Genomic DNA, 12,301 nt, shown 5'->3' with positions numbered 1-12,301 from the left:
TGCTATCAATAACTTCATGAAAGTAATTCTTCTTGCTTATAACATACGCATACAAAAGGCACCAAGAGGATCAGGAAAGCACACAGCGTCCTGTTTTATGTACAAACGCTTCACTTCTGTCCTCCAACTATGATTGCCACAGTTTCACTTGGCAATATTAAAACATGGATAGTAAGAAATCAAGAAAGATCAAATCTATCCAGCTAATACTTTATGCTGGTATTGCATACATTTTTAAAGGTACCCATTTTGACCCACAATTATAGTATCTGCTATTTCAAGTATCATAAAATATTCTGAACTCTATTTTATTGCAATGTAATATTTTTGATTACTCCTCCATTATTTAGCTATTTTTATAATACTTACCCATTTGGAATACACAAAGAGTTAGCATATTAAAAGCTGTGCTATAAAATCAGCTTTGCCAAAGGAATTACTTCTAATTTCTTTTAGATTATACCTAGGCATCAGCAAGAAATTCTCTGTAACAGTTGCTTACTTATCAAGTTACTGGAATAGGCGAAATGCTTGTACCATCTGCATATAAGCAGGGCTTCTGCAAAATATACCTTCTTGCTAGAACAAAATTTCCTAGTACTCATCATTTTTAACTGTCAGCAGTTCTAAAGATACCATCAGGAGCCCTCACACAGCTCCAAGTCCAAGGTACATATACACATGCGCACTTGGGTCTCAATGCATTAAAGAAAAGATAATTTAGAAAGATAGTCTGAGCTATAGCATAAACTTTCTTTCTGTACTTATCAGTTTAAAGAGCGCCTTCCCTCAAAAGCTGCTGACCCTAGGTTAACCCATTGCCAGAGGATTCTAGTTAGTCCTCTAGCAAACCACTGCCTCCTGAGTAATAGACATCCATCCCATAAGTCAGCCACTGCTCATCAGCAGCTTTCAGCATTCACAGGTAGGGCCAGCAGGAGACTCCTGCACTCCTCTGCATACAGATAAAAGGAATTAAGAGAGCAGGCTCATGGCAGACTAAAATAAACATCCAAACAAACAGTAAGTCTTCTCTTCCATTTGTCCCAGGGAATTTTATCTGGAAAATAAAACCAAGCAGAGAATCTCATTTCTAATAGAGCTGAATACATAAGAAGGAGTAACCCACTGAGGAAAACGACTCCTTCCCAAGGATTACATGTTGTAAGACTGCAGCAGGATGACTCTTCAGAGCAATAAGCAGAACCAACCACAATCTCCTAATGCATACTGTTGTTGCTTGTGTGGACAGGTATCAGGGGGGTAGTCCAGGAGCTGCTGCAGTCAGGGAAGCCTTACTCCGAGTCCAAGAGGTTAACTGTTGCCTTTTCAAATGTTTTCCTCCAGAGTCATGGAAGATTGTTAAAGACTGGAAAGCCAAATTAAGAAGAAAATCAGGCAGAAAAAGACTGCTAAGCAAGCTTTGCATGCACTTTATCGGGGCCCTTAAAAAGGGGCAGTAGCGTTGCTTATTATATTAACCAAAATAAGTCTTAAAGACACCAGGTGAAAGTACTGCCAGGTAATTTTTTCTTACCCAAAGCCTAAGCCAAATAGCCTAATAATCCTTGCAAAGAAAATGGGACAGCAGAAGCAGCTCTGTTTTCTTCCCCTCAGAAAAGGAGCCTGAGAAGAAAGAAAGCAGAAAGGTCTTCTAGGTAAGCAAAACTGAACTTTACTTTCTGTTCTTGAGTCTTCAAAAGGGTAAAAATTCTACTCTGTAAAACAAAAGTAGAATGCACATGCACATTACACATACTTTTGTAAAAAGCCCATACAGAAGATACAGGAAAAGGCTGTCACAAATTCGGATAAGGAGTCTGATACATCATAATGCAAACAGTGATTTTAATTTTCTACTACTCAGAAATTGTTTAGAGTCCTGAAAGCCAAGCTAGGCAGAAACTTTATCCAACTTCTACAGGTGAAATACTACTCTGACAGAAAATCTTCACTTTGTTCCTACAGCATTATGATTCAAGAATATTTGCCTGCAGTGAGGGCAAAATATGCTCTTTTCATGGGTCTGTATATTTATGTGTCAACTGACAGCCTTGGGAGGTGAGAGTAATCCTGGGAGCAGGTGTTTGATCTAGACTGTGCGAGAGAGCAAAAACCATTACATATGTCTGGGGATAATGCTGCCAAAAGAAGAGTAAAGCAAAAAGTACTAGCATTACTTACATTTTGCAAACATTCAAAATATTCAGAATCATTTACAGAAATTCCTACACAGGAAGAAAATTGTAAACTTACAGTTTACACCAAGAAACTTGTAGTCTTAATTAACCAAGGAAATGGAATATTTGACTGTACAGAGTCATTGAACTATCTATTTTACTTTGTCCATTCACTTCCCAAAGTCTTTATCATTCTTGTTTCCCAATTCAGTCACTTATAGGATGGATTAAAATCACAGGAAGTTATATCTGTTGATGTTGTCTTTCGGATTTACAACCCACATTCAGGAGCAAGAAAGGATAAAAGCAACTCACACACACACCAGTCCAAGGTCTGTTCACATAACAAAAAAGTGAACACAATGTCATAGTTGTCAAGAATGAGTTTTGAGGTATATTTCAAATCAATAGTCACTCAAAAACCAAAGATGTACTAGTGACTAGCGACTAAAGTAGTTAACATGCAGTACAAGCTTTTTTTCAAAAGGATGGTTAGAAGCCCATGCCTAAAATTATATCTTCTGTTTAGTAATCTTTTATCTGTTTTACTGTAGCTCAAAACTCAGCTGATAGACTAAAAGATATTTTTAAAAAATCAAATGTCACATCGTGTGAATTATGCTCATTATTTTAATTTTTCATTCCTTTTTAATAAGACCATCAGAATTTTTAATAAGACCTCATAAACAGTGTTTACCTGTAGTTTGTTCAGAAACATTTCAACCTGAAGGGCCGTGACTGGTATACCAGTGTGATCAATGTAACTCAGACAAAGAAGCACACAGGGTGAGGACTCCATTGCACAATATCAATAGTTCTGTCACATCAGTGCTTTTAACTCTCATATAAAACTCAGAACATCAACATAACAAAGTCTCTATTATCTGTACCCTGGTTTTTGTATGGAGCTCGTTTCAAATAAAGCAAAGTAAGGATACAAATCAATTTCATAAATTACTTCTTACACTGAAATATTTGAGTTTTAGGAAAATTTTGAAGATTCCATGTCTATCCTCACATGACTGTTTGAAAACAGCAAATACAACAATACCTCTTAGAACATGCATTCAGAATTCTTCACAAATTAGAAAAGGATCCCAAAACATTCAGATAAGTTAAACTTTTGTAAGTATACGTATATTACTCCTCATGCAGCAAGAGCGTCAAGTAGTTTATCACACAGATCATGTTTAGCTCCACATCCGACTTTCTGGAATACCAGAACTGTACACTTTAGGAAGAGTTCAAGAGATTGGGTAACAATACATAAACACTGCTTAATAATTTTCATTGTAAAATATTATTTGCAGTCTTTGGAGAAACTTAATTCCTCTAGTTCTTTGCAAAATTCAGTTCTTGAAGTTCTATATGCTATCAGCAAATCTGAGATATACATAAATTTGAAAATTTGTTATTCCCTTCCAAAAAAATTATCATGCAAGGAAAACTGAAAACTAGCATTGTATGCTAAATTCAACTGTTGCCAGAAAGCACCAAGCAGCACTGCCCTTACCAGAATTACCAGGAACACCACTGAAGATGTCAAGATGTTGGACTGAAACCTATACTCATTACTTCCTCATTACTCTCTTATTACAGCAGCCTGACAGCTTATGTTACCAGCTTTGGTGTGCTTTGGTGTCATAAGATTACAGGTTCATAGGCTTCTTTTTATTTCAGTAACATTCAGTACAACTTAAAAATACTCACTTAGTACTTCTTTAATTTTATACACACAATATATATCTGCAGGCTGATAAATAAGACATTTCCATCTAAATGCTGAAGGATTTTTGTCTAGGCAATAGAGACAAGAAAAAGACAGCAGTCTCAGAGGCAGCGTGCTTACCAACAGTACAATATCTCAGTTCTATAACAGATAATCTACAGAAATCACTGTGATTCAACAGCAATAGCTCTGTGCAAGCAATACATAGGAAAGCTAACTTTCTCCAACATCTCTCTGCTATTGTTGTCCCTGAAAATGCCCAAATTTTATCATTAACACCACTTTAATTCTGCCTTTCCCACTTATGTATTATGGAAGAATGTTTAACAGCATGACTGAATGTTTTCAGTACGACACATCTCATCATGTATGAGAAGGCACTGAAGTACTGCTACAGGCTGCTGTGGAGATTTGATAATACTACTTGGACTTTGAACAAATACCTGCAGATAAGAAAAGTCTGATTAAATATGGAAAAACAAAGGAAAAGCATCAATAAATTTGAATCCCAAAACCACAGCAAACCCCAAAATTTGTCTGTTAAATAGGATGCAGGAAATTACAAGATCTGGTGGACACAGGTAAAGAAAGTTCTAAAGACAAGTTTAACAATTAAAGACCATTAATGTCATCATCCCTGACAGATCGGTCTCACTGAAAAACAAGAATATATTTGTTTCAGTTAGCTGACACAGTGCCTTGTGAAAATGTAACTGGTTGCTTGCTAGAAAAGAGAAAACAATTCACAAAAGGGACCATGTAAGTTAATTATACAGAAGCCCCTAAACAACTTCACATGGCATTTATAGTTCTGACTTCAGTCCTTTAAAACTCACTTTTAAAAACTGCACCCCGTAGCACAACTAATGCTGCTCTTTTCTTACATTTTAGATCATCTGTAGTGGGTTTAGCCAACAACTGCACTGTTTCTAGTTCTCACACTTGAGCATGGCTGTCATTTCCACTGAGCACGCTCAGTGCAGTCAGTGAGCAGGCACCTTTGTCAGAACCCCCTAACACCAGGTGCAGAGCCTGTGCAATCAGCGTTTTCAGAATGGAAGATGGTATTTTCAGATTGAGCAATCTTTTTACCCATCCAAAACCTGAAGAAATACAGATATATCATTATTTAAACTATATTTGGCCTTGCAATTTAGAATTACTAACTGTAGTAAAAAGTAAACAAGAGCCCTGAGCTATTAAAGTATTTTGCAGTAAGAAGCCCGCTATGTCCCAGCACTCCTACAACTGAAGAAGAGAAATATTACCTTACAGACACAGTACATGTCAAAAGGGCTATACTCTGTAGGTGACACTGATGTAGCATGAATGAACTTTTTTCCAAATTAATTCAGTACACGATGTAGCTATCAAGTGAAAAAAAAAAATATACTGTGGTATTCAGATGTTACAAACAACAATGGAGGTTTAAAAACTAAAAGTCTCTGATGATCAGGTATTTCCTGTTTAGTCAAAGAAACTGTCAGATCACTGCACTTTTTCAGCAGGTTTTCTAGAAACAAAACAAAACAATACAAAAACAACAACAACAACAAAAGATGACATATTCAGGAAGCAGAGGAACTAATAAAGCTTAGGTTTTTGTTTCTTAGTGCCGCCAATCCAGAACGCTAAATTTAGCTTTCCTCCATGTAGAAAAGGCAAGAGGCATCACATCCTGTTGCTGGTCCTGAGTCCAGCTACTGGCAACTTGCTAGCGAGATACCACTACACAGGGTACAGAACAGTTGCTTTGACTCCAAAAAGAATAAGTAAAGAAATCATGAGGTCTCATTTTCCTAAAAACCACAAAGCTAGTAAGAAACCTTTATTAAATAGCTGCTATAGCAGAGTAAGTACGCTACTAAGCTTGCAGTGAATCCACACGCTTCAAAGATGAAGAGCACATTTCCCACACTGAGGACACGCACAGCTACTCAGGCACTCTGAGGAAAGAATGACCATCAAAGGTTCTTTGAATGACGTGGCTATCTCTTTCACTTTATAAACATTTCTTCCTTATCACTGGCTGCATATGACCATGCCACATGTACAACTAACTACCAGTTAGCTGTAAAGATAATGACATATCATAATGTCTTATGTGAAAGAATGTACTAGGTAAAATAATTCATTGTTGCTGGTTATCAATTACAAGATCTCCTACGAAGTAATCCAGAATGAAAGACGTAAAATTATAAAGCTTCCACAACAGTTTATATTTATGTATTTATATACAATCAACTATACCTTCTCAAAGTCTGTACATAAAGGCTGAAGGGGCAGGGTATACCTATACTCTAGCAAATGAGAATTTAATATGGAAATGACAAACTATTTTAAATTCGCTAACGTGCAATCAAACATCAGTTCAAATGGACACATTACATACTAATTTACTGTGAATTTCAGCAAAATCCAAATAATATAGATACGAAGATGAATCTAATTAATGTGGGAAAAAATGTCAACATGTCAACACACTTTTACAGAAAGCAAAACACTTAGCACTTAGCCGAGATTAAAAATCATCTATCTAAAAACTTGAGATACGTGTGTGTGTACGTTTTGGTACTCAAAATTCATCTATCTATCTATAAAATGATATGTCTGTTTTCACCGGAGATATTCCAGTTCTGTGTGGCTGCAGGATGTCGAATCTGAAAGCACTGCTGTTGCACAGCTGAATAGAAGAAATTTCAATATATTATGCTATTAGATTCTCCTCTTGCAAGTTGTCAGCAGTTTCATGGAGCTTGAATAAAAATATTACATGTATGCAAGCATGGGCCACTCTTCAGCTAATTGTTAACTACTGTTTGAATACAACTGGTTTTCTGCTTGCTTAAGGGGGAGAGAAAAAGTGATAAAACCCCACATTTTTCTTAACACGGAACATGAACATCAACACAATACCTGCTTCTGTAGCCTGCAATAAGATGGTACTATGAGGAAATGACTGCAGCGGAACACAGGTATTGCATAATTCATAGGGAAATTGACACACGTGAGAAGACCAAATTGGGACATCCTAGCAGAGCTGTTTTCACTTGGACACGAGCATTAATAAACACTTCAAAGAATACTTAGGGAATTTATTTCAATGACCTCTTTTTGTTCCTGTTTATAACTCTTCAATTTTGGCATGAGTTTACGTGGAAGCTGCTACAGGATTTCTTAAGACATTGAGTTGTGAGGTCTTAAAAGTTAGACTATTTTCTTAGCTACTGGTTTGGATCTCAAAGAGAACTTAAATTTCATACTTCTTTGTTTTATTTTGTTTTCATAATTAAAAAAAAATTAAAATGAGAGTCTATAGCTCATAAAATTAAAAATGAGTCTTTCCATCCACATATACATGGTGAAATATAATCTGATATTCTTTGTGAAAGCATAAATAGTGGGGAAGGAGACAATAAAGAAGCCAGGTAAAACTTACTACAAGCAGTTTCTATAAAGTCAGAGAATAATTACTCTGTTAATGTACTTAGTATAAAGATAAATTCTATTAATAGCAAAAAAAAAATAAATCTTCCTCTTTCCAAAGGAATTTTAGGAAATTCCAGAGAAATATATGCATAAAGCATTGAGCACACACTGAATAATTACAGTTTATTGATTAATATATTATACTAATCTAGTATGGGATTGTAACAATATACTTTCTTTTATATGCACAAGTGGCTCATATTTATACTTCACTAATCATGGAAAGGGCGTAATCCATGGCTCTGAAACATATTTCATTAATTGCAAAGTAATACAACATGCACATACTATTCTTTACTAATCAAAAAGTAAAAAAAAATGGTAGTAACAGTGCCATGCATTCTGCATCAACTTTCTCCAAAAAAATAACTGACGCTAGGCAATCTGAACTTCATGAAAACAGAAAATGTCACATATTTGAAAAAAGAGGTGCTTAAATTTAAATCTTATTTTGTTTATGTGTTAATGCCCAGCTTGAAAGGTGCATAGTGTTTAATAGCTTATATGAAAGTCAAAGCAATCCCTGACTGTGATGAGAACTTTATAAAAGAAAGGACCTGACAGAAAGTAGTGGGCGACACAAAGTCTCTCCACCAGCTTCATCATGATTTGGAATTAGGCACCACTAGAACAAGTGACTTCCCAAGCAACTTCAGTTTTTCCTGACTTAAAAACAGATTTCATTGTGCTAATATTGGTAATGGCTGCATTTTGGAACCTGGGACATGCATCAGCAGGCTTTCCTTGGGTTTACCCTATGTTTTACTTACTATCCATCTATTTTCAGAGCAATGTATGTGCAAGTTAAAGACATTATACATCATAGTTCTACCCCTGGAAGGGATGGAGGAAAAGAGGGAGGGAGGGAGGAAAAGAGGCGGGGGTGGAAAACCTTCCTTACTTGTAAAACAGTTAAACAACAACAAATAATCCTGTTTTCCTAACATTCACTCTCTGGCCTAGTCAGGGAAAGAACACATATTTAAAGTTAAAACCGACTTAAGCCAAAATAAAATACCCACACAGACACTCTTCTTTAAGCAATGATGCATTGGATTTGGCTTATACACATTCTAAATCAACTTACAATCAGTAGGATATATCAAATTAAGTGTGTCCACAAAACCTGTGGGCTACCCTGATTTACTTATACTACTTGTAAAGTCACACATGTAAGTAATTGGTATAATTCTGTAGGACATGTCCTTTATCCACAGAGCTTAAGAAAGACTACATGCAACATAAAGAAAACCTATGCACAGATTTTAAACAGACACTAAATATTGACTTTCTTAAGAAAATAAGCCCAGATATTGAAGTACTGACTTGCATCAACAAATTAAAGACAGGTCATTATTAGAGACAGATACTGAAGACATATAAAAAGGTTATGTATGCATTCCTTCCTTCCTTCTACTAACAATAAGCTACATTGCCCATAAGGAGTAAAAGGCACCTAAAGCCACACAAGGAATTCACCTTAATGATCACAATGGTGCACCGCCTTCTTAGTAAGCACTACACAGGATTTTAAGAACACATTGTGACTTAGAAATTCTCTGTCTCCAAGAGTTCAACTGTTTGCTCATGCCATTTCACCACAATCTAGTCAAGGCCACTGATCTGCAGTGTACCAGACATAATGGAGTTCCCCATAAATGTGACTGCGCAGGAGCTCTAGAAAAATAGTCCAACTGTACTAACCTTCAGGGCATGCACAATACATAAGCAATCTCTCTTTCATGGCTTTGTGTGAAAAGGAGAGGCTTATGTTATTGCTCCTGAGTTACTGTTGCCTGTGGTGCATGTGTTGATTAGTAATGGAAGAAGAATTACAACTGCAATTACATGTATGGCAAAAAAGTGCTCTTTCCTACATAAAAATCAAAATAAACAAAAGAAATGCATGTGATAATCTGTAGTGATAGTTTCAAAATTGCAAACAAAGACAGGACAATGAAGTGACAAGAATGGACTTGTAACCAGTAGATAAAAGAATACCGCATGCAACACATTTACTAGCAGTATTTTATGTAAAATGCTAAAGCAGCTTATAAGCAACACAAGGACTTACATATCACAAAACAATTTGCTGCTGTTGAAATTCTGTGATAGCATCCTTCATGGTATCTCCACAAAATCAGTTTACATTGTGACCCATTGGGAAAACAGATTTTCTTTAATGCTGACAAAAAACAAAGTCTGAATACAAGTTTCTATGATGTCTTGATTCTTAAATATAATTAAAAAAATCAACTTGACTTGCAGAAAGCGTTAAATAGCAGCCAAGGGCTAATTATACCACACTAACTTCCTTTTGTCTGGTATAAAAGGACATTTTCTTACTCTGCCTGGCTGAGTATAATAGTCTATGAATTATGAGATCAAAGCAGCAAACTGTATGTTTTCTAAAGTAAGAGTTTCCTTCACCAAGTTTTACACTTACTACAGCTAAAAGAGCTGTGTGAAGGGATCAGCACTAAACCCAAAGGACAGGCTGTGCACAGCAAGAAAGAAAGCAACTCCCTCGTGCTTTTTGCAGGTCACTACCAAGGACCATGTTAGCAGATCCACACCAGACCCTTAACAGGCAGCTCTGCTGCTACCAGTAATTAGCTTGGACAGCTCTGGCTCCAGGAGTAGCAGCAAGGCTACACCATAATGAGCTCAGCTGGGATTAGCAGGACAGGGCAGGGAACCAAGAGAGCTGAGGCATTCTGCATTGCGTATGTATCACAGAGATCAAACAAGGATGGCTGGCTAGGTTATCCCCTCACCACCTCATTCCAAAAATGAAGCACGGCAGTGTGTAAAATACAGGCTAATGAAGAGCGACACCTCCAACAGATGAGAGCCACATTAATTAACACAATCCCTAGATCATGGAATACAGTTTCTGTTGGTGCTAGCAAACTTGTAACTTGTCACTGATTAAGGGGGGTGGGGGGAACTGATGTTTTCTTTCTCTGCTTTTGGTAGGAGACGGTTTTATCTTGGAATTTTGCAAGGAATTCCTCTTATGTGGCCTGCAAAGCACTACCTTCATAAAAAACAGCAGAATGTTTCTTTATGTACACACCATTTAAGAAACGAACTCACTTTTCAATCAACAGCTTTTTGTGTTCCCTTTTGAAAAAAGCCAGTTCATTCCACACAGCATCAGAATCATCTTGACAAAGTTGACGGAATTCTGCATGCTGGTATCTGCTTTCAGTATTTTTAATCCTGTTTATGAGTAAAAAGAGGTTGGTTGTTTTCAAATATCTACATGTTTTAGGACAACAAGATTAAAAGCATCCTTGCTTTCACAAAACACAAATTTGAAACTACAGCATCTACCAAATACAAATCTTGCATGATCTATAAATTCTGTGAGGCATGAAACTTTACATATGTTAATACAGAAAAGTTCAATTGCATAGTTGATAGACCTGTCAATAGACAGGTATTGTGTTAGTATGGCACCACAGCTCTCAACTGACACATGGCAGAGCTGTGTCATGCACATTCATTTGGTTAACATTGCTTACCATTCTGGTGTAAGAAAACACAAGGCGAAACCATCACACAGTATCTTGCAAACAAACATGGGAGAGCCACTACCTCCCCTAATGCTCCTGCAAACAATCTGGAAGCTGCACTAATGCCTACTCTAAATCAAACTGTGATCTACGATCTAATGAAAGAATAAACGATCTATGGATAAGATGATACATCAGGAAAAAGCATTCCGAATTTAGAAGCACAGAAAATGAAAATACCTCACAGTTTTTCTGTCATAAAATATTTTAATGTACTTTAATAATGCAAAAGATAAACATTTTATTAAAAAAATCCTTTCTAAAATGAATTGAAAACTCTCTGCAATATAAATTCTTATTGGGCATAGAAATAAAACTCTCAGAGAATGTGGTAATCTCGTAAGGCCTCTATCATGTTTGCAGTCACATATGTCAGTGGATGTTGTATGTACACTGACAGGTGGATTAGGTCCCATCAGCTGCCATTTCAATAACAAATTCTAATCTATGAAGAATCAGAAAGAATGGGTTCCTCCATCACTTACAGAGGATCAGAAGTGCCACTTAAGTACTTGATACTGAGTTCTTAATTCACAGTTTACATGGCACCAGCGATATAAAGCTTTTTGAGATAGTAAGGTAACAGTGTAAGGTATAACCATTTACAGACTGTTTTTATTTGTGCCTTGGCTACTTTCCTTTGTTTAAGCATATTAAAAAGGAAAACCAAACCTCTTCTAGTACGATGGGTTCATACAATTCTGTTCTGATTACAAAAATTATCAACACCCTGTAATTTTCAGCTCATTCTAATTATAGATGAAAAAATCACATGAACGAATGAAGACTTAGTATTACACTTTCCCCAGTATCTACTTTTCCTAAATATACTCCTTTCAGGACACAAGCTGGTCTCATCTGTTTTAAACAGAAACAGAAGTTGATTTTGTCTCTCCTTCCCCTTTCTTCCTTTTTTTTTAAAAAAAAAACCCCAAAAACCCCAACTATCAGAACCAGAGCACTCAGTGCTTCACTGTATACCAAGTTTGATTTTACTGTGTTTATCAAGGTTGAATTTTTGTCTTGGTCTCTCAGTCAACCAGGAATGCCTACTTAGCTTTAGACACAAAACTGAGTAATTTCATTGCATGAAGTAACTACCATGCAGTAGGTTTCAGTCATTTCTAGCCTGCATTGAACTTAAAAGAGTGAGCTTTTAGGGATAAAATCACACATGTTTTTCCTAAACAAACAAAATGTTTTTATTCTAATTTACACAAACCTTTTCATTATTTATTCTTTGATATTGTAAAAAATCTTCCTGTGCTACCAATGTCTGTAGCAGATTTGTACATTACGATTATTTTCATCCACACTTTTTT

General features: G+C 36.2%; 1 protein-coding gene across 3 annotated transcripts in view; it reads right to left on the bottom strand.

Annotated features, from left to right (window-relative positions):
• CNTLN (centlein) overlaps positions 1-12,301 on the bottom strand; it is a 198,014-nt gene that overhangs the window by 81,588 nt on the left and 104,125 nt on the right. For 2 of the 3 annotated variants that reach the window (XM_055699169.1, XM_055699168.1), the window contains one exon: positions 10,498-10,623. The exons of the other annotated variant lie outside the window; for it this stretch is intronic. In XM_055699169.1, coding sequence (XP_055555144.1) covers positions 10,498-10,623 — 126 coding nt within the window. The remainder of the gene's footprint in view (positions 1-10,497; positions 10,624-12,301) is intronic. 3 annotated transcript variants of the gene reach the window in all.

Source organism: Falco cherrug, chromosome Z (assembly GCF_023634085.1).
Source record: "Falco cherrug isolate bFalChe1 chromosome Z, bFalChe1.pri, whole genome shotgun sequence".
Lineage (NCBI taxonomy): Eukaryota > Metazoa > Chordata > Aves > Falconiformes > Falconidae > Falco > Falco cherrug.
Note: the sequence above shows the minus strand (reverse complement) of the source record. Positions and strands in the feature narration are given on the sequence as shown.